Source organism: Periplaneta americana, chromosome 13, assembly GCF_040183065.1.
Source record: "Periplaneta americana isolate PAMFEO1 chromosome 13, P.americana_PAMFEO1_priV1, whole genome shotgun sequence".
Taxonomy (NCBI): Eukaryota; Metazoa; Arthropoda; class Insecta; order Blattodea; family Blattidae; genus Periplaneta; species Periplaneta americana.
The window spans coordinates 74260899-74285316 of record NC_091129.1 but is presented as its reverse complement, the minus strand read 5'-3'; the positions used below and the strand labels follow the sequence as shown (position 1 = coordinate 74285316).

The following is a 24418-nucleotide window of genomic DNA, read 5'->3' as shown; positions in this document are numbered from 1 at the left end:
AACTTGAGAACGTGTACGGTATAACTTGAACGTCGTAGCAACAGACGGCGGTCTGCAAGGTCTGTGTGCTACCATAACCTCTTTCGAACTATATTTTGCGCGGCCAAGTCGTACGCAGGGTATTTGTCACCATCGGTTGCATACAGCAACATTCCACAAATCAAATGCTCCGTGTCCATGTTGACCGTCGAAGTTAATGTCAACAAATACGTAGGCTAAGTAATCGTCTTAACCATCTCCCCATATCCCGACAGTAAGAAAAAACTCACCTCAGTACATGTTTCAAAACAGTTCACATTCCTGCCACTACCGGCGTTACCGTACGTATCGGTAAGTACTCTTCTGAATGAACACCGTACTTGCTAGGCAACTTCTCTGGCAGATAAGTAATATACCTCTGCGGAAGTGTAGAAAGATTGAATTCTCTAGGCTCATCGACTAGACACATGACGACATACAGCGAGCCATGACACACTTTGAACTGAACACCCAGTAGTTTGATTTCTTTAATGTGTTCTTGGGGTGTGTTGTTTTTGAGCATTTGTTCTAGAATCTGTAGTGCATCTTTTATGGGTATGTTTGTGTATAGGTTAGTTATGTCGAAAGTTGCTAATGTTGTACTGTGTGGGATATGTTTTTCTTTTATTTTATTCACTAGGTACTGTATATGGTGTTTTTTATTGCTGTATGTTTTTCGAATTATTTGTTCTTTCTTATGATTTTGTCCATGAATTTGGCTAGTTTGTGTGTTGGTACGTTTCGATGATTGACTAATGGTCTGATGGGTATATTTTCTTTATGTATTTTCAGTAGTGCGTACAGTGCGATGTATAAACAAATATTTATTCTGAGATATCCTTCTCGGAGTATAAAAATCTTTGGAGACAAAGATGAAATATAAAATTCCATAATTTAGTCCTTATGTTCGCATGTCATATAGTGTAATATTAGGGCTATATTTTCATTTTAAAACGTTCAAATGAAAGAACGTATACCTGGAACTGGCCGCAATACACATGAGATTTTCACCCATCAAACCTCTATAAAAGGACGTAGAGAAACGGTGGATCGCTGTTACAAAGACTACACCGCACTCTATTCCTCTCAGTCTGAACATCAAAGCTACATAAAACAAGCGTCTGCTAATTTTAGCGGGGAATACATAGAAACGGTGGCTGATATACAAACAGATTTAACTTCTCAAATACCAACATTGAATTCATGTACACGGATAATGACATGGAATACAAGATAAAACATTTGAAAATATTAAACTCTTTACATTTCGGAATAGGAAGAGGACTGCTGACTATAAATAAGGGAGAAGATAAGTCAATACAAGAGAAATGATAGGGGAATGTTGTATGTATGTATTTTAACTAACAAAAACCAGAGAGAAACCGGAAGCAGTTTGTATGTATTCCATTTTCCGATAGGTTGTAACGAAGAGAGAGGGTGAGAGAGTACTGTTAAATCAACAGGCCACTTATGTGTGAGTGCATCCAATCACTGTGTAATAAAATTCAATGTTTGTTTTCATTTCTGTTTTTTAGGTTCAAGTGGAGAAAATTTACAACGCGGTTCTGTATCACTCACTGCATCAGCATATTTGAATGATTCTCGCAAATACAGTGTGCCCATAAAGTCATGATACACTCTCACATTATTCTATATTGTAACAAAACAAAATAAATGTATGAAATATCCACTATAAGAGAAGCTAACTCTCCACGTTTTACTGTGCAATTCAATGAAGTCCGATGCGGATTCCTTTGGTAGCTCGGAAGACATCTAACAAGGAAACACTCTGATGGGGGCAGAAAAAGTTATTTTTTTCTTCCACCATGTTAATTTGTATAAGCACTTCTTTTGACTAATGTCAAAAGAAGTGCTTATACAAATTCTGGCCACTCGACCGCAATTACGAGGCCGTCCAGAAATTGATTTTCCCTGGAACCGTTTACAGAAAAAAAAAGCACAATTGCATGGAAAGATTTACTGGAACAGATACAGCAATTCTTGCGCTATTTCTCAACATATCCCCCACTGAAATTTAGACATTTGTCATACCATGGGTTCAATTTTTGTATCCTTGTATCGTAGAAGTCAGCCGGAACCAGCGTTTGACAGCCGTCTGCACCTCTCTGTCGATCCCATGATATGACAAATATCTCAATTCCGGTGGGGAACAAGTTGAAAAATAGCTCAACAATTGCTGTCTCTGTTACAATAAAGTTTCCAATGAAATTGTGTTTTCTTTCTGTTAACGGCCCCGACGAACTTATTTTTTTTACGACTCTCGTAATTGCGGACTAGTGGTCAAACTTTGTATAAGCACTTTTTTGACATATTGCAATGGTGAAAAAAAAATAACTTTTTTATCTGCCCCCATCAGAATGTTTGTTTGTACGCGTTACTTAAATTCCTATGACATGCAATCAAGAACATCAGGAGTGATGGATGTGATAGGTTCTTTGATTCACTCTTGCAAATAATTAATATTGTTAATAGGTACAATAGTCATTATTTTCCTGACATAATTGATATAATTCCATAATAAAGTCTACAAATGTGAAGTCCGGAGTCCAAGGTGACCATGGTTTCAATCCGTCCTTCCGATACTTCTCTGTGGATTGGATTCCCGGACATCTTGCTAGAGGATTACATTTGCGTTATGAATTTAGGGTACCTACTGTAAACAGTTCAAACATATCGAACTAAGTATGCTAAGTTGCAGTGGATTCCGCTAAGGAAAAGAGTCTTATCACTTAATCTCTTATTTTCCCACTACATATAAACTTTTACTATATTGTGCTCAAGTTCTGAAAAAAATCTGTGAAATTTCTTGAGTCTCTATTCTTATGCTATATACAGAAATACCCCTGAAAAAATTAAAACAGTCTCATCAGTTCACCACTAAGAAATCCACAATCTGAAAACTGTTCGTCTTTGGCAATCTAGTGAAGAATATTAAGTTATTTCGTAATTATATAGGTGAAATGTGTGTAACAAATGAGGTTTACAGGGTTGTTTCCGATCTCTGATAATGAATCTGAATGACGTCTTGTGGTCAGGAATCACACCGACAGCTGAATTGCGGCGAGAGGTGACAGACCAATAGTGAGTGATTTCATAATCAGAGTGCACGGTGTATCACAGTAGCAATGACCAAGAAAATTAAGTCTTTTGGGGTGGGGGCGTACATAACAACTCTTTCCGATGCCAAGTACAGTTACGTGAAAATCGTAGAAGCCTGCAAAACACCTGGTTTCGTTATTTCCAAGAAAGTCATCTTGTGTGTACTTAATAAGACTGGCAAAGCTCGGATTGGATTAATTATAGAGTGAAAAAAGCAAGCAAATCCACCCCTCGTCACAAGTCGTCGTACCCCACGAAATGATACAAATTAATTCCATTCGAGCTTTACCAATGTTAATAAGTACACAGAAGATCCCTTTCTTGAAAATAACGAAATCTCATTTATTGCAGCCTTCTTTTATTTTCACTTAACTGTACTTGGCATTGGAAAGGGTCGTAATGTACCCTTCCCAAAAGGGCTCGAGTTTCTTGTTCACAGTTCAGCTGTCGTGTGACTCCTGACGCACATGAGGTCATTCGAATTCGTTATCAGAGATCGGAAAAAACCCTGTATAAGCAGTCAAACGTAAGTACTTTTTTTTTTTTTTTGGAAACATTAAGGATTTTTAAAATGCCCATCGATTCTTTTGAACTAAATACAAAACTAGTTCGAAAGACTTCCAAAGACTCGCCGTATAGAGAGGGTGTACCTGAACGTATTTTTATTCAGTTGACTTTTTTTTTTTCAACGTTTTGACGGTATGCATGTAAGACAAAGAAGTAACTGATTCAAAATTTGTAAGTCATTAAACGCACTGCACTTAATTCTTACGTCCCTTTTGTTGACTGTAGGAATGAAAATTGATCGATAAAAAAATCGATTGATATCAATGGCAATCATGATAGTACAAAAACTAGGAGATTTATTGTTTCACTTAGTGCATGTTACATGTTTCTATTTCGTTTGATTGCAATTATGTAATCTTATGACATCCTACCGCAACTACACCGATACACTATACTTATATAGGAAAACGTTAAATAAAAATAGCTAAAACTTTGTCATAGACCTACCCATCAAGTCACAGATTGGCCCACATATATAAAATATTCAAACGAATCCATATCTTACAGTTTCCAGACCTTCGTTTATATTTGTCGACCTTCAATAAGGAAAGTGAATTAAAATTCGTACTCAATTTATTTACGACCTATAATCAGTAAAATATGTGGTGCAATATTATTTCTAACGTTCAATGAATTAATTAAACATTGAAATAAAATTCAATTACAAAAGGAATACGGATATATAGAAAGGACTCTAGTGTAATATGTACCCGAAAGAAGGATAAAAGCCAATGGGAGAGATAAAAAAAATTCCACAAACACGTAGTAAGGGACGACATCAAAGTTACTATTACATTGTTGCAATTCTGGATACACATAAAGAGTAGAGGTTATCTCTTGATGGAGGAGTACATCAGACCTGAAGTCATCCGACCCATGGACATTGAACTGATGGCCTCAGAGCTGGAAATTCCCGCACTGGCAGTAAACCAACAGCCGTGGAGTTCGAAAGTCACCCAACTGTCCCACAACTAACGGCCATATCTGCGACAGGCCTGCTACGAATGGTCGCCAAACTTCATATATATATAACTTTATGGGCACAGGTCATCCGGGCCTGCGGACCGGCTTCAGTGAAGAGTATGATTTATACTCAGTGAAGATGTTACATTAAATGGCATATATGCTTTCAATATGATAAAAGCCTTTACTTTTTAGCATACTTTCATGGAAAGAGTTACTAAATCTGCTACTACGATAAGTTAAGAGAAATATATCGAATAATAAGAAAGGAACTAAAATATTAGGATAGCAACTGAAACAAATTAGTAACGGAGTCAGACAAGGTTGCCCAATATATAGTGCATTATTTAGTGTGTATGTTAATGAAATATTCTCAGCAATGATATACAAAATTACTCGTAAATCAATGAATTCATGCATTCATATAAGTATAAAGTTATGTTTATGCAATTCAGAAGATAACTGAAATCAGGAATATTTCTTCTGGCAAACATTTTCAAAGATTTAAACATAAATTCTTCTATAAAATTTGAAACAATAACGTGTTAGATAATATCACACAATATTAATACTGTATATTAACATATAATGTTATCAAGAATTATATATTTATCAGTGTTGCCACTTCTTGTACAATTATACGGATCTGGTACAATTTTAAATTGTCTGTACCCTCCTACGTACAACAACTTTTTTGGTACAATTTTCAATTATTTGATACGATCTGCAATTTCTTCTATTTTTAGTATGAAAACATACATTATTATAAACGGCTTTAATAATATTGAAAAAAGTATGATTAGGGGAGAGTTGGTTAAAACAAGATGGTACGGCAAAACAGTGTACCACAAATATTTCGTAGCGAAATGCTTCCACCTTTCAAATGAGATATGTATTCCCTTCCTATACGCAAGTCTTCACTGGGGAGCCATTACTTGGTGAGATTTCCCTCGTGTGTGTGTGTGTGTGTTATGTGAATCAGAATTTAGAAAACGCTGTGTTTCCTAAAATATTTTCTTCCTTTTAAGGTGTTCAAACGAGGCATTTAATTTCAACAGCCAATAGGTACGTGTTTGAAATAATTCTATAGTTATTAGTCTTCAATTGCAGTTCAGTTAAATTCGTTATCTTTCTTAGTAACTATTGGTGCTTTATATTTTAAATTTCAACACGTGGTCTGACGAGATACCACACGGTTGGCCAAAACGGGATAGTTCTTGTTATTATGAAAATTCCACAAGGTTGGTATAAGGTAGGACCAACAAATAATGATAGAAGACGAGGCAAGGCAGCAATATTGACCTCTTCACCTTACAAGAGTGAGCTTGCAGTAGCTGTGGAAGCAAGGAAAAGAAAATGGTAAAGAAATTAAACTCTAAGAAATCGGCAGTAGGCTTAACTGTGACAATAAGTTTTCTTTGTAAGACAAAAAGTCGAAAAGCAATTCAAGAAAAGCTAGGTCCATTGATCCCTTAAACAGCTCTGACGAGGAGGAAAACGAGGACAAAGATGAGGCATTATTTATTGCAATGACCTCTATCCAAATTCAAAATCGGAAGAGGGATGAATCCTGTATGCCCAGTGCCAAGAGTGGACTCACGAGGACTGTAGTAGCATAGATCCAGAAGATTTTCTAAATGAACATTTCTCAATTTGATTAATTATAATATTTATAATAATTAATAGCAATGTAATGTACAAATTGACATAGGAATGATTTGTTTTGTTGATACTCATATTTTGTGTGCAATTTTTATTACTTATTCATTAATATTACAACAATTTAAATTGATTTATATAACTATCCCGTTTTATCCAACCAATCTGGCAAAACGGGACACTTGGAAAGCTTTCAATCAACATTATTTTCCTCATAAGCATTGTGGTACAAAGCAAATATTTTCGCGCTAAGTATCTTGTTTTGGCCAACTCTCCCTTATACCCAGTAGGTAGTACCCTAGATCATATATACCCAGATAGGTTGGCCGTATAGGCTTTGAGGTTAACAATTTTTGTCAGATTTACTACTCTGCCATCTAGTTGTTACATAAGGAGTCACGTCATAATTCCCATTTGAATTGCATTAGCGACTGTACTGCCATCTCGTGTTCGTTTACGGCGGACGGGTGGCGATCCTGGCGTTGTTCTCTTCAAAGTGCTGCCGATTTTAACATAGCGATGAGTTATCTGTTAATATATGATCTAGGGTAGTACCAACGCTGTTATTATTATCGGTAGCCGACAATCAGAATATAGCTCACTTTAAGGTCAACACATTAATAGAGGATCTAAATAATTAGAAACTTTCATTCACCTGTTGATCCACTGGTCACTTTTGACATGATTACCACGATAACTGCCACTGCTGCAAAAAAGGACTGGACTGGTTATTTATTATGATGCAATTTTAAGCGCTTATTTGCTAAAATCATACATGGGCATCGTGCCTCACTTCAGAATTTGTGCCTCACTGACCTTCACAGAGCTTATCGCTCTGAGTGACATCATCTTCACAGTCCCCGTTCCTCCCTCATGTAGCTCCTAGGCATTGGCAGGTTTTATATCAGTTTCATAAGCAATATCAGTAGTGGCATAATGGCATTATCAAAGCAGTTTGTACGCGTTAGAAAACGATTGTTTCATGAGAAATGGGAGGAAGAGTTTTTTTTTTTTTGCTGTTTAGAAGGAGAGAACATACGATGTATGTCATCCTCGAAAATCCTATTATGCATTAATAAATTTAATATACAACGACATTACTCCTTATGCCATAAAGAACATGCTGAATTAGAAGGTAAGACGAATTAAATGTTATTTTTTTTTACTATTCCCAAGAAAATTTATAATCTTAACATTTGCATAGTATACTAAATACGACATTATATCTTAAACACGCTGCATTAAAAGGTACGAGGAATTAAATGTTTCCAAAAGAAATTTATAAAAAAAATTATATATCAAATGTGCGTAGAAAACGAAATATGATTTTCTGAAATTATTTTAGGTCGAGAACGTGCAAATCTATTAAGTAATCTTGAGAAACGCCAGAATATTCAATAAAATAAACGTAGACAACGTGATGGAATATTATTGGCTATGCAAATCTAGTCTTTGAGGTGAAGCTCAATGTAAAGCAGATTTGAATAATTTCAAGGGAAAAAATTGTCCCTGGGCCGGGTATCGATCCCGGGACCTCTGGTTGAACGTACCAGCGCTCTACCAACTGAGCTACCCGGGAACTCCACCCGACACCGTCTTAACATTTCCCCTAATATCCACACAACTAGCGTGGGCTGACGAAACGCCAAAGACCCACATCGAGTGCACACAATCTCTGTGTGACTTAGAATTGTGGTTTTCTGTTAACGTACACAGTGACGTATATATTATGCACATCTAGTCTTTGCGGTGAAGCTCCCTGTAAAGCAGATTTGAATAATTTCAAGGGAAAAATTGTCTCGGGGCCGGGTATCGATCCCGGGACCTCTACGGTGTCGTGTGAAACGGTGTCGGGTGGAGTTCCCGGGTAGCTCAGTTGGCAGAGCGCTGGTACGTTCAACCAGAGGTCCCGGGATCGATACCCGGTCCCGGGACAATTTTTCCCTTGAAATTATTCAAATCTGCTTTACAGGGAGCTCCACCTCAAAGACTAGATTTGCATAATATATACGTCACTGTGTAAATTAACAGAAAACCACAATTCTAAGTCACACAGAGATTGTGTGCACTCGATGTGGGTCTTTGGCGTTTCGTCAGACCACGCGAGTTGTGTGGATATAAAGGGAAAAGTTGAAACGGTGTCGGGTGGAGTTCCCGGGTAGCTCAGTTGGCAGAGCGCTGGTATATTATTGGCTAGTTACGCAATTTCTCGCCTGTGATTTAAATCAATTCAATGATGGAGAAATAGTAAAGAGGTTTATGATTAAAGCTGCCGAATTAATTTGCCAAATTGAATAAAAGTTTTCGAGTCTCTCACGTTAACCAAGCGCTTTCCTAATAATTCGCCACTGACCGCCTTAGCGATTACGATAAGGTGACGCAGGTCACAGCAGTTTATATTTCCCATCCTACTCTGCAGTTTCCTCTCCTAGTAAACAAACTATTTCAAACTGAGTGCCTCACGTAACCGAAAATTGTGCCCATGTATGGCTAAAATGATTATGACATTGCATTTTCTCTTTGTGTGTGTTGTATTTCGAAATGGAAGACACTTTCTTGTTGTTTTTCGATGAAGACAGACGACAGAGATCTGCGAAGTGAATTCTAAAGCATCTAGACCTATAGAATTAAAAATGGATAGGTATGTTAGTTTTATGAGATAAAACATGATAAATTATTACTATTATTAAGATTGTTGTTGTAAGTATAACTATTATTATTATTATTATTATTATTACTGTTATTATTACTATTATTATAACAAGAGACAAATTACGATTATTGATACATTTGAAGATATGTAGGTAATGAAAAAAAATACGCAATACTAATTAAAGAGAGAAAAACTCTCTCTTTGAGACGCTGAAAGAAAATGAAGAGGGTTAAAGAATTGTATCGGACAATATTAAGAAATTTTGTTTCAAAAGACTATCTTGACAGTTGTCCAATTGGTTCTATCAATGTTAAACAAGTGGGAGATATCTTCTGTTAGAAGTAATTAACTGTATGTTGGTACAAAAGTAAAGTATTACCATGTGACTGAACATAGTGCCACTACATGAGAATTTGTGACTTTAGGTTGCACTGCTCGTAATTTTATTTAGAGCTCTGTCTGCAAATAAAAAGCAAATTTCAGTTTAACAAAGAGATTTTTAGTTTACTCCAAATGTTGAACCCACAGTTACCTATGTCTGCAATTGCCCCTCAATTATGTTTCTGGCTCTGCAGTTTCCGAATGTTATACAAGAGAGTGAGTTTGAAGAATTGAATATAGAGTGGAGGCTCTTGCTGATTTTGATGACGTCTTCAAACTTAAAGAAATGATATTTAATGAATTTTGGACTTTCATTTTCTGTATAAGTTTCTTCACGAAAAAATTGGGATGGTACAAATTTGGTGCACTATAGATAAAAAAAAATTCTGTAGCCCTACAATCTGGGACAATTTTAGGAGAAATCTGATATATTTTATTTTCGGCCAGTGGCAACACTGATATTTATTAAATAAATTAGTGACTTGCATTTCTTAAAATTATTTGAGATGTGTCAACTTTTCTTTCTTTCAGTGGGTAATCTGATATGCCTTAATTTTTCTGGGGAAATGGAACCAAAATTGGAAGTGTCTTGATTTTGCAAAAGAAAGCCATTAGAATTCTATGTCAATCAAATTATCTTAAAAACTTTCGACCACTTTTCATACAATCACAGATATTCTCAGGTGTCAATTACAATACAGGGTGTTTCAAAATACGGGGCATAATTTCAGGTATGTATTTTCCACATGTAGACAATTAAAATAGTTCATTACAACATGAGTCCGGAAATGCTTTATTTCCGAGTTATGGCCTTCACAACATTGAAATTCACCGGAACGTTTTTCTTTCCGCAGGTCGTTGCCGTCAAAGGAGATATTAAGAGGGCATTCTGACAGTTCATTCCCAGGCGAAGGTTACATTCAGTGTTGTGTAGGTGTTAGACTGTGCGACATGTATTCAAATCAAGAGCTAGCAGAGATACACTTCATGTACGGTAAGGCGGACGGCAATGCTGCGCTGGCCCGTCGTTTGTACCAGGAGAGGTACCCACAGCGACAATGTCCAGATCGGAAGACATTTGTACGTCTCTATTACCGTCTGTGCGAGTATGGAAAATTTAACTCTCCTGGTTTGGGAAGGGGACGACCAAGATCTACAACTCCAGAAGTTCAGGAGGAGATTCTGGAGGCTGTGAACATGACTCCTTCTATCAGAAACGACGAAGGGTAGCGTTGCAAGTCAATGTTCCTCATACGACTGTCTGGAGACTGTTGAAAGAGTATCAATTGTATCCTTATATCTGAGGATATACGCAATACTCCTGGAGTTTGGGATCATGTTCGCAGGTCAATGAGACATCGATGTGAGGTCTGTATTCAAGCAGGAGGTGGACATTTTGAACATCTTCTGTAATGAAAACGACCTGCGGAAAGAAAGACGTTCCGGTGAATTTCAATGTTGTGAAGGCCATTACTCGGAAATGAAGCATTTTTCGGACACATGTTGTAATGAACTATTTTGATTGTCTACATGTGGGAAATACATACCTGAAATTATGCCCCGTATTTTTGAAACACTCTGTATAGGTATATATGACCTAGTTCTTTACACTCGACATAATATAGACAATTACTCATTAGTAGCCAATATACATGATCATTAAATTAGAAATAGTGAACAAATTAATATTCCATACTGCAGATTACATAAAACTAGTACAAATTATTCTGTCATGGGGATGAAATTATATAATAAGCTTTCCAGTCAATACTATAAGTTACCAACCAATAGATTCAAAACTAGATTTTATAATTGGCTTTTAATTAATCCTTTCTACTCTGTAGACGAATTTAACATAAATTCATATGAAATTGTTTTTAATAAATAAAGTTATTTACATTTAGTTACAAATAATACATTAAGAGTGAAGTGTTCTCATTAATTTATAATGGTTCAAAATATTTTGTGTTTTCATTGTTTTAATAATTAAGCTTTACTCTTTTAATTATCTGTCTATTTTCAAATGTACTGTATGTTTTTTTCCCCTTTTGTATTTGTGACGAAGCCTATTAGTGTAGATCTAATGGCCTAATAAATTGAATTGAATTGATATTAGAACGATTTAATGTATTTTATTATCTGGGATCGCGGTAACTGTATGAAAATTAGAGAGACTTAAATAAACATAGCTCGATTTAACAATTAGTAACAGGAATCTTTCTTTCTTACTCTTTCTGACCTCCCCATATAATCCGCCTTACACACCACTACAGGTAGAGGAGACACCTAACAAATGCAGGTCTCCTGATCATTGGATTGGTATGACGCAAAGGCATCATAGGACAATTACAAAACAAATGAAGAACATCTACTTTCGTGGAAGAAACATTAATATCTTCCATTCCCCACACCAAGAATCGAACCTCGAACCACTTGGTTGGGAAGTGCATACATACTATCCACATAGCCACAATGACGGACCAGTAACATGATATTGAATCGAATTTTCAAGTTTAAAATGTTAAGGAAAAACGACATACAACAAAAGTGCTCTGTACTCAAAAGTGGCTCTCTGAAAACAGTATTTATCAAGATTAAATAGCCTATAGTAAACATTAGATTACTAAATTAAACAGTTGGTTACACTGTGTTATTATCTAAAAATATCAAATTCAGAAGTAATTTTGCAATTTAATATGTCTTAGAATTCTGGGAATGGGGAATATCCTACATAAAAATGGTAATAGTGTGGACAGTATTTTAAATAAATATTATAAGGTATAACTACGGTGTCCCGCGCAGTGGCGTCGCGGTCTAAGGCATCCTGCCTGGGACTCGAGTTACGGAATGCGCGCTGGTTCGAATCCTCATGGGGGAAGAAATTTTCTCATGAAATTTCGGCCAGTGTAGGGGACCGGTGCCCACCCAGCATCGTGATGCACTTGGGGAGCTACGATAGGTAGCGAAATCCGGTTGTGAATACCAGCTATAACGGCTGGGGGGATCATCGTGCTAACCACACGATACCTCCATTCTGGTTGGATGATCGTCCACCTCTGCTTCAGCATGTGCGCGTGAGGCCAGCAGCCCTTCACGAGCTGTAGCGCCACGGATTATTATTATTATTATTACTATTATTAGTATTATTATTATTATTACTATTATTATTATTATTATTATTATTATTATTATTATAGCTACGGTACGGATTCCTATTTCCGTACTTATTTTGTTTGTTTATTCAGGTATCTCTACGCTTCATGTACACAGGATGCCCCAATTAAAATTATGTAGAACCTAAAATTCCTAAATTAATTATAAACTTCTATAAATGCCTAAAATTATGTTTGTGCCTGAAAAGCGTCTTTTTTGTATTTTTCGTATATTCAAGATAAAGGTAATGGTACTAAAATGCAAAAATGGCCAAAAATATAAAACAAATGCTATCAAGTAAAAAAAATAAATCTTACAAACACCGGTCAGGCAAGTTCGTTCCATATTCGTCTTACTGTTAGAAGAGGAGGGAAGAAGATTTTACCTAATTTCCTGGAACCGAAGTTGTTTGGAAAAGTACATCCTGGCATAAAAAGGGCGGTAGATTGTTCAGGTTAGGCGAGAGCTTACGAATTACTTTCAGCTTCATTTGAACTCCGTTAGGCGAGAGCTTACAAATTAAGTTTTCGAGTCAATGCATCCCCGTTATGAAATTAAGCTGACAAAACAGCAATCAGTCTCTTTCACTACTAGAATTTGAGTTTTTAGTTCAGTAGCACTCATTGTTCTTTGTACATAAATTCCACCTAAAATGGAATAATTACTAAAATTAAAATTATTAACTGTTAACTTTATATAAACTCCTAAAAGTTCTAATAGGATTTTACAAACTTCTAAATCTGTGTTTTTAGCTTCTAGAAACCCTTTCTCTGGTTACAACATTTATGTCCAAGTACTGAATTAGAGATATATTAATATTCTAGAATCTTTACTGTCAGAAAACCAGCATGGAGAAATTTACGCAGATTGTATCCTCATTGTTACTCATCTCCGAAAGGCGAATGAATTTTAATCTACTAACGTACAAAATATATTTAATAGATTACAAAATGCTGATGTCTTCAATTTAATTTCGGCTACTCCTATTGCAATGTATTATGAACATCTAAGCTTTGAATTGCTTTAACAAGATGCTCGGGAATTCCATTGTCGAACATGATATACCACAGTTTATTCGTACTGATTTGCTCAAAGATATCTCACACATAATAGACACTACCCAATACATAAGTTATCTAATATGCTACGAGATAAATATGGCCTAGAAATATCAGTAAATAAAACTAAATTAATAGCACTTAAACGGGTAACTTCATTACTAGAAAAAATTCCCATAGCAAGTAATATTTAGGACAGATGAATTGTTTTCATTATTTGGGATAATATGTGTTGTATCATAAGCCTTAAATAGGGACGTGGGAAATGCATTCAGGTACATCTGGGATTGTGGAACTATTAAATTAATATCTGTCAGTTTTTTTTTCAACAGTGCAATTTCAGTACAAGGTAACTCCTGTTCTGTTGACTGACAAATGCTGGTAATTGGAAAACATTAATAACTTGTAAATTTTAAGCAGAGTAATTTCTATAAACAGTTAATACTAATATACAGTATGCCTAGTAGATATTTAACGCTTGAATTCAGCTCTCAGCTGCAAAGAGAAAGTTGTTGAAAGATAAAGGTTGCATAACATTGTATGTATACAGAGTGATTCACTAGGATTTACCGTTCTTTAAGGAGCTTATTTCCGAAGACATTCTGAGCAAAAAAAATGTCATATAAACATGAATCCTATTCTCAATATTTACAGAGTTACGTTTCGTTATAGGAACGCATTGCTGTGAACGCGTGATCTTGGTCAGCGTGCAGTCAGCAGCCAGCGCGAGCGCTACGGAAATCAAAGATAGCCGTATGCAGTTACGTAGAGTGACGAGTGCCGTTCACAAGCGTGCGGCCAAGTGTACTCAAGCGGACGGCGACATTTTTTAAAAGTATTGTAAACTCTCCAAGACTGTAAATTGCAATGCAAAATTGAACTGCAAATAATTAAGTCGGTGGAAGTGGTGTGATTTGTAATAGTTGTTGTGATAAGTGCGTAAGAATAATGCAATTTTCTAATAGAAAAAGATGTCTGTACGAAGCAACTAAGGAGTTCACAACACATTTTTATGTCCATAATACTTGCCAATTAAAGAAATGATACTTCTAAATGGTTCATTCTCTATTTGTATTATTCTTTTACTTTCAAACCGAAGAAAAAACGTATTTTACAAACAACTTTAAATTAGTGTAACTCTGAAAATATTGAGAATAGGAACTATGTTTATATGACATTTTTTGTTCCAAATTTATTCAGAAATAAGCTCTCCAAAGGACGGTAAATCTTCGTTAGTCACCCTGTATGTTTCAGAGAGTAGCATCATGTATAAAATAAAAGAAAGATGTAGACCTGTCAAAAATGGAAGAGCAGTATGCACTTGTACGTTAAAAAATAAATAATACCCTCTCTTTCTCGACCTCTCTTTGCCCCGCAGTGATTCCAATTTCTACCACAATTTTATAACCATTGATACAAGTGAAAAACGTTGTTGTTCCACTAACGCTGCATTCAGAAATTTTATGGGCAGCTATAAAAAATATCATCTGTGAGTGTTGACCTGCTGCTGCTTCTGTAGTCAATGTGTCATTACTGCCACAACAGATGACTTGATTTACTGTATGATATGGTGCTCAGACCTTTCACTTAACCACCGACACGACCAGAGGTGAGATAAATCCGAACGCGTTTGCTACAATTCCCGCGGCTAGTGAAAACATTGCGGGCAATTAGCGATGAAATATGTAGCAAAATTAAACTCCGAATACACGTGTTAAAAACGCATTACACCATATAACACTGAAATTAATGTGATGTATTCTCTTCATGGTCTAGAAATCGAGTTGAACGAAGGATCACTTTCTTCATGACATCCACTAAGAAAGTAGTCACAACATTATTGGGCTTAGAGATTTAAATTTTATTAATCAAGTAAGTTACCTATATTAATCCGTTTGATCATTATTCTTTAATTTTCATTTTAATGAGTCGTTAATTAAATTTATTATTTTTACTTTATATCACTTGATTTTACGAAGAAGTTAATTAAATCTTACACATATTCAGTTAGACATGCACTTAATTTCGCGTGCATCTTTCTCCGTTAAATATATCTCATTAATTATATTCCATTTTAATTAATTCAATGTAACCTTATGCAATCTTTCCCTTCAATGGCATTCATTAATTCATTCATTCCGTTTGTTCATTCATTCATTAATTCAATCATTTATTCATTCATTCATTCCCTCTTAGAAGTTGAGATGCAGGAAGGACCACTTTCTTCATCACATGAACTAAGAAAGTAGTCACAACATTATTGGTCTTACAGATTTAAATTTTATTAATCAGGTAAGTTACCTATATTAATCAGTTTGATCGTTATTCTGGAATTTTTATTTTACTGAGTCTTTAATTAAATGTATTGTTTTTACTTTATATCACTCATTTTATGAATAAATTATTTAAATTATACACACATTCAGTGAGATATGCACTTATTTTCATCCACATTTTTTTTCTTTTTTTGTTAAATATATACTCATTAATTATATTCCATTAATTCAGTGTAACCTTATGCAAATTTTTCCTTAAATGGCATTCATTAATTCAGTCATTCCGTTCCTTCGTTCCTTCTTTCATTGGTTCAATCATTCGTTCTTTCATTCATTCACTGATTCATTCATACATTAGTTCAATCATTCATTCATACAGTGGTTCAATCATTTATTTATTCATTATTCGATTTTGTGAAAAGCACTCCCCAAACATGTATCGTAATATACAATTTCTACAAATGACGCTCCCTGAAATACAGTTTACTTTTATTCTGAAATACAAATGATGTTTTCTGAAATGCAATGTATTAGTATTAGTATTTATTTATTTAACCTGGTAGAGATAAGGCCGTCAGGCCTTCTCTGCCCCTCTACCAGGGGATTACAACTGTAATATGAACAATAAAATTACAATTAACATTAAATTTACAATTACAATTACAATAAAAATTAAAGTACGACAAGATTACCTGATTAATGAAAGCTAGACTTTTTATCATAGAAGTTAAGAACAAAGAATATTTTTGTATTTGCTGAATTACAAATTAAACCTACAATAACAAAAATCTATAGTAATGAAATTACCGGATATTGAAATATTTTGTGATAGATTAAGAGAACTATTTACAAGAAACCATGTCTGAACGAGTCTCAATTACTGGCCAAGTGCCTAATAAGTTTGCGTTTGAATTCAATTTTATTTCGACAGTCCCTGATGCTAGCAGGTAACGAATTCCAGAGTCTTGGCAGGGCTACTGTGAAAGAGGATGAGTATGAGGAGGTGCGATGGGATGGTATTGTTAGTATTGTTTCATGGCGAGAGCGTGTGTTCAGATTGTGGTGGGAAGAAAGGTAAGTGAAGCGAGACGACAGGTACGAAGGAATAGAAGAGTTCAAGATTTCGAAGAGAAGGAGACGTGAATGTAAATTTCTTTTCTTATCTAGTTTAAGCCGACCTATTGTTTCCAGGGATGGGGTAATATGATCATATTTACGAACATTGCTTAAAAAACGTACAAACAAGTTATGAGCACGTTGTAGTTTCGTTTTGTTGTCGCTGGAAAGGTCAGTCAGTAAAATGTCAGCATAGTCAAAATAGGGAAATACAAGCGTCTGCACAAGGGACTTTTTTAAGCAAGAGGGAAGATGAAGTATTGACATACTTCCGAACTGCGACCAAACACGAGCGCTGATCATTCGATCCTCGAATTTATTAATATTATTGTATCCTATTTTTATATTTATATATTATTTTATTCTATTTATATAGTTATATATTCTGTATTTTGTACTTATGTGTATTAGGCCTATTTTATATGTATATTTACAATATATCAGTTCCTTCTTTCCTTCGTTCATTCGGTCTTTCATTTATTCGTTCATTCATTCATTCATTCATTCATTTAATCTTTCATTCATTCATTCATTCATTCACTCATTCGTTCATTCAGTTCTTTCTTTCCTTCTTTCATTCGTTCTTTCTTTTGTTCATTCATTCATTCATTCATTCCGTTCCTTCGTTCATCCTTCAGTCATTCGAATGATTCATTCCATTAATTCTATTTCACTTAATTTTATTTATTCCATTTCATTTAATTGAATTTACATTTCATTCATTAGTTTATGTAAATTCGTTGTGTACATAGATTAAAAAAGTATACGAGTAGACTAAATATGCAAATAACAAATAGATATTGAAAGCAAAACCTTTGGCATAATGTACATAAATAATAACATAATATGAGAGAGATATAAGTACAAAATAGCGAAGAAATAAATGAGGTACAATATGTAAACTACAAGAAGAAACACAGAGACAAAAGAAGTGAAACGGATTGTTGAAGAAAAATGGGAAAGACAGAAACCGAAGAAATACCTGATAATAGTGTAAATAAATTATAATCTTAGTGCTGTAGTCAATTACATTAACTATCAAATGGAGAGCTTTCCCTTTATTTATGCACATTTCACAGTTCATTTACGTGATGCCTCTTGCATGACAGACAGGGATGTAAAATGTGTGACATAGTTTAATGCAGAAGGATAAAGGGAAGTTGAATCTGACCTGTGACCTTATTAGATGAGATCAACTGACAAAAAAGTGTGCATGAAACATTAAAATAAATGCAGCAAACCGTCTGTACTCCGAAGCTTTTCATACCTGGATTTGAATCTTGAACTATACCAAACGTAGGCAGGTTTACATTAACAGCATTTCCTGTTAAAGGTTATGAGGTCACTATTTTGCGTTTTATTATAACATATGCATCTAAAATTTAATTAAATGCGGTATATAAATATATTGATCGAGACAATATGTTTAGCTAATTCCAATATCCCCATCAACATTTTGGCTCACAGTTAATTTATATTGCTCTCTCTCTCTCTTGCAGTAGAGACACCGAAGTGAAATGTGTGACACAAATTAACACTTAAAGTTGCAAGAAGTTTAAATTGACCTGTGGCCTTATGAAAGAAAACCAACTGACCAAAATGTATTCATGAAACATTGAAATAAATACAGATAAGCCTTCCTACTCTGTACTGGGATTTAAACCTTGTACTATAGAAACGTAGGTTTGTATTAACAGCTATTTCAGCTAAAGGTTAGGAGTTTGAACATGGTTACTAGTTTAAGTTTTATTGTAATATTTGCACCACCTACAATTTAACTGAGCCAAACGTAAATCCATGGAAACAAAATAGTAATTAACTAATTTCATTATATTCTACAACGTCTGAATCCATTACATTAAGACATAAATGTATTAACTTGTGAATTCGATTTCAAATTAAACTACAATACAGTCCGGATCAGCTTCCTTAATACCCTAAGGGTGAAACCCTAGATCATATATGTAACAGATAGGTCGGCCTTATAGGCTTTGACGTTAACAACTTTTGTCAGGTTTACTACGCTGCCATCTAGTTGTTACATAAGGTATCACGTCATAATTCCCATTTGAATTGCATTAGCGACTGTACTGCCATCTCGTGTTCGTTTACGGCGGACGGGTGGCGATTTTAACATGATGAGTTATCTGCTACATATATGATCTAGGGTGAAACCAAACTATTTTTCCCCAATTACTACATTTATGTTAGTAGATTATAGTGATTTTCTAGGTGTCAGGTTGATTTTTCTTTTGCCAACTTCGTTTCGAATTTCGAGTACTGACAAATACTACAACTGGCAGTTATTTTCTAACTATTATGTTGGCAGCAATAAATTTGGTTTGCAGTAGAAGAAATCTGACGAAATGAAAACACGTAACTAAGCTTGTGAAATTTGAACGACATTAATAATTAATTAGTAATTATGAGAGACGCATTTATTTTATTTTATGCGAAGTAGAGCATTGCTTGCGCACTAAATAGTTTACAGAATAGAATCCACTTGGCACGTCACTAGTAGACGAAATATGATCACCGATTTGCTGTATTCTATGTACAGCAGTAGTGTCAGAGTTGTAAGCTCCAAAACCGGTTGTGGAGCTAGATCGGAGCGTGAACTTGCTTATGTCTGTGGAAACACCGGAGCACGCAACCAGTCTAGTGGAGCGCTCCGCTCCGTTTATCTGTCTGACAACGCTAATGTACAGAGAAGCAACTGAGAAATCAAGAAAAGGACGATGATCTTGAGGTACACAGATGCACTTTAATGCACGTCATACTATTTTTAGAGTCAATGAGGTACTTACGGTCCGGTTTCCCAAGTTCTTGACGCGGCAGTTGAGGTAGGCCGTCTTGCCCACCAGTCCGGTCAGGTTGTTGGGCACCGATGTGTCGAAGTGGGGACCCGTCCCAGGGGTCGGCAACTCCTGCAGGAAGTCTGTACGGAACCGCCGAGACCCGGCCGCGCCTGTGAACAAAGACAGAACTCCTATTATATTAACAGAATATTAACTTAGCTTGTTCTTCAAATTTCAATCACATTGTAAGCAGCGCTTCACATTACAGTTGCCTGATTTCCTTAAATTTGTTCAATATTGAGTAGAAAAACAACAAACCACAGAACAAACGTTCTTTATAAAACTAACACTAATGAAAACATAGGTGCAGAAATTTTGTGTTATTGAGCTTTGTCATTAGTAGACAGTGGATTCGGGATGGCTTAAGGAACAGTGAAGTTGTTTCGTATCAGAGATTATGGCACGTGCCTCGCCGTCCGTCTTTTGTGTACCTAGCGAGTATAGCAGCATACAAAACGAAGAAACCCCGGTCCATTCATAACGCAATGTGTGCAGTTGTGTTATCCCGCTGAAGTATTTAGTACGCGTTGAATAGTTGTAATATAATATAATATAATATAATATAATATAATATAATATAAATTATTATTATTACTATTATCATTATTATTATTATTATTATCATCAATAATTATCTTACTTTTTACACTTTGTTTGTCTCATTTATTTTGACCTGCTGTTCACATTTTATTATGCTTTTTCCTTTCTTTCTGTATGTTATATATTATATCTGATTTCTACTTACTTGTTGTTTACATTACATTATTATTAGTTTATTCAGTTTTGTGTGTAAAATTGTAGTGTACTTTGTAAATTTGTAGTGTTTTTTGTAACGCAGTTTTACTCCTGGTTGAGTATTAGAGAAGGTCGTATGGCCTTAACTCTGCCAGGTTAAATAAATAATAATAATAATAATAATAATAATAATAATAATAATAATAATAATAATAATAATAATAATTATTATTATTATTATTATTATTATTATTATTATTATTATTATTATTATTATTATTATTATTATTATGTGCTGATCCATTCATGATGGTAAACCGTTAAATTCGCTCAGAGATACGAAATGAAATGAGAAGTATGATAGTGACATTTTATGTATTAACGAAGACAATATCGTGTGTAATGTATGTAAAATTGAAATAAAAACCAGAACAACTCAGGCTATAGAGAAACATTGCAACAGTACATCGCACAGGAAATGCGTTGAAATGAAAACTGAGGAACCATCATCATCATCATCATCATCATCAACATCATAATCATCATCAACATCTAGTTGTGCGAATCTAACGACACGTGCAATATGATGCTCAGTACAAATATTCCTCTAAAGAAATTGAGTGATCCCCATTTTAGAGTTTTTATTCAGAAATTCTCTCGATACAAAAACTGTTTAAGTGACAGGCGAAGACGATTCAGCTTCGACAACTTACGAGAATATATCGTCGTTTACTGCAACTCTGGTAATTGCATCAATGATGACGAGGACTGAACCTTGCAAGGTATGTACTACAGTACGTTATTTTTCTTTTCCTTCTGACTGTACGGAGATACAGTAGCATTTTACGTCGTCTGTTTACATTTAAAACCTGTTGAGCCAATGGTCTGAATGAAAAAATGTAACATATAGTAAATGTGCACCTACATTCAACGATAAGTCATCCCGCATCCACTGTCTAGTCATTAGTGTTGTAGAATCAAGCTACGTTTCGAAATTAGTTTAAGTATCGACTCCGTCATGAAATAAGGCAAGAAAAGTGGAACCTATTTGTTGTATCCCTTACAGTAGGTCCTGAAGAATAAATCTGCAATCCAATGGACGAATATCCTTTTCCTATCTTCCTTGATTAGGGTTACCATCCGTCCGGCAAAAGGAGGACATGTCCTCTTTTTTAATCATTTTATCCTGTTCGGCAGGTATTTAAAAAAATTGAAATGTCCGGCATTTCACATTTCAACTAGAATTAATATGAATATTGAATAATGTGCGATATTATGCATAGAATATCGAAATAAATGGTGAAAACCTATGAAAGAATTTAACTGCTTTCAATTTTTATTTATTTATTTTATTAGGTTATTTTACGACGCTTTATCAACATCTTAGGTTATTTTTAGCGTCTGAATGAGATGAAGGTGATAATGCCGGTGAAATGAATCAGGGGTTCAACACCGAAAGTTACCCAGCATTTGCTCATATTGGGTTGAGGGAAACCCCCGGAAAAAACCTTAACCAGGTAACTTGCCCCGACCGGGAATCGAACCCGGGCCACCTGGTTTCGCGGCCAGACGTGCTAACCGTTACTCCACAAGTGTGGACAACTGCTTTCAATGGTTGAAGCTGGAGCACAGAAAAAAACATAAAATGTTATGACCTATTGACCTGAAATGAATTCTTACTCTAAAAATGTCACTATTCATGATTCTAAGCTATTTTATCAATTTTATTCTGCAATGTGCAAAGATATACCGATCAAGTTAATTTTGACAAAGATTTAAGTTTAGATAAACAATGGTGCAAATTCTTCAATTCCAATAGTTCTACAAGCACTGAAACTTTCTCACAACTCTTCAAAAATATGTCAATTTTATTTATTTATCCCAAGTCACAATGGAAGTGCTGAGAGAGTATTTTCCCTAATATCTGCTCAATGAACAAAACAACGAAATTGCATGCTAATGGAGACAGTCAGAGTTATCTTCATGGTGAAATATAATTTCAAGGACATGTCCTGTGAACAGTTCCTTAGTTATTTGTTACAAGATGTAAGTTGGTCCCTTCAGGCTCTTGTGCACAAAATGGGTTTCATCGATAAGTAGGGTACAGATGTAATACTGATCCAGAAAATAGTGAGAAAACTGACTAAGGTGAGCCATTATTTTTATCTTTAATTTTGTTCATACCAATTTTTAAAAAGTCCTCCTTTTTTCAGCAATGTCCTCTTATTTTAAATTCCATGTCCTCCTGTAGAATTTCTTCTCGTGGTAACCCTATCCTTAGTGACGAAATCTATACTTAAGTCTTAATGTTTGCAACGATGAAGATGCATTGCTGTACTTTGTACCTAGCTGTGATTAAAAATACGTCACTCTCAATAAAATTTAGATTAGTTACTAACTGAAATTGACGATGTAAAGTGCCAGAAGAATTGTATTACCGGGATAGTGAAAACATTAAATATCAAAACAAGCGCTTTATAACATGTGTCGGGTTTTGATCAAACAACTAACCGGGAAAACCCACCTCACTATCCGTCAAGAAGAAACCTCGTGGCTCGGCAAGAATGTCGGTTACTTAGTTTGACTCACATTATAGTATCCACACTTATAACACTGTATAAAAATTCAAAATTCTCATAGTTTAAGAGTCGAGATAATGACGATATGTAAAAGACAGTAAAGGAAATTAATTGGATTTGATAATATAAATGAGTAAAATCATGAAAGTAAAAGAAAAGGAATTATAAAGGAAATGAGTGTTAATTAAAATAGGTGTATAAAATATAGGATAAAGTTCATAAATGAAGCAAGAAAAGAATGAGGACACCAGAAAAGGGTACAGACAAATTAGGAAAGAAAACGAGATCAAAGAAATGAACGGAGGAAGGGAAATGGAGATCAACGACAAATGTCATAAATGAAAAGGGGAACAAGAAAGTACGGAATAATTTTAAAAAATTATAAAGATGTGATAGAGACGTGAAAGAAATAAGGAAAAGGCGAAGAAAGTAAAAAAAAAAGAAGGAAAGAAATTTAGTGACTAGGGAGAAAGAAGGAAGAACATAGAAAGAGAAGTTGATATGTATGAGGAAAATGGAGATGACAGCAAGACTAAGAAAACGACGAAATGTAGTAAATTTATTTATCATAATCATCAGCATGACAGAAAGTGCCGCCCACAGTATTCCGCAATTCACACTTGACTGGCGTTGTGGCAGACAAAGCTTCTTTCTGTTTTGGAGTAATCTGCGCTCAATAACTCTTGATATTCGGCGTTGTCTAGCTCTGATTAATGTTCGTACAAGGGGTTGGTCCGAGCGGAGGGGCTGTAGTACTTGGGGAAACTGTTTGATTAATTGATTACTCTCTCCACACAAAGACCCTGAAGCACAATATAGGGATAGCCCCAATTATATGGCGGCAATACATTACTTCGATCCACATCAGTGTCCGGCTCTGCTTCCGACATGCTCTACAGGGTGATCTCAGCAGTAATTAGTAACGTTGTAATCTTGATTTGGTGAGAAGGGTATAGTACGTTCTTCCCTTCTTTCCTGGCAGAATTTGATAATTTCATCTATGTAGACTTGAAACAATTTTATTTATATTACAAAGTAACAGAACAGATTAAATAGTAAAACAGAATAATATAATAATAATAATAGTAGATAATTGATTAAATGGTGATCTTACTCGTGTTAATTATGTAAGCATGTGCGGCTTGCACCTGTTTCGGTGCTGCTTGACACCATCCTCAGATCCTTCTGTGTCTCGGCGTCATCTCAACATCGCTGCCTGTTGTGTGGGTGCGTTCGTGCGATGAGTAGAGTCAAATAGTGTGTGTGTTCTGAAATTGATCTG

General features: G+C 35.1%; 1 protein-coding gene across 1 annotated transcript in view; it reads right to left on the bottom strand.

Moving 5' to 3' along the window:
- Positions 1-24026, bottom strand: part of dpr8 (defective proboscis extension response 8) — a 567874-nt gene extending 543848 nt beyond the window's left edge. Inside the window, exons 1-2 of the mRNA XM_069842764.1 lie at positions 23990-24026; positions 19772-19932 (exon numbers count right to left, since the gene is read on the bottom strand). Of these exons, the coding sequence (XP_069698865.1) occupies positions 19772-19932; positions 23990-24026 (198 nt within the window). The remainder of the gene's footprint in view (positions 1-19771; positions 19933-23989) is intronic.
- Between the last annotated feature and the right edge of the window lie 392 nt (positions 24027-24418).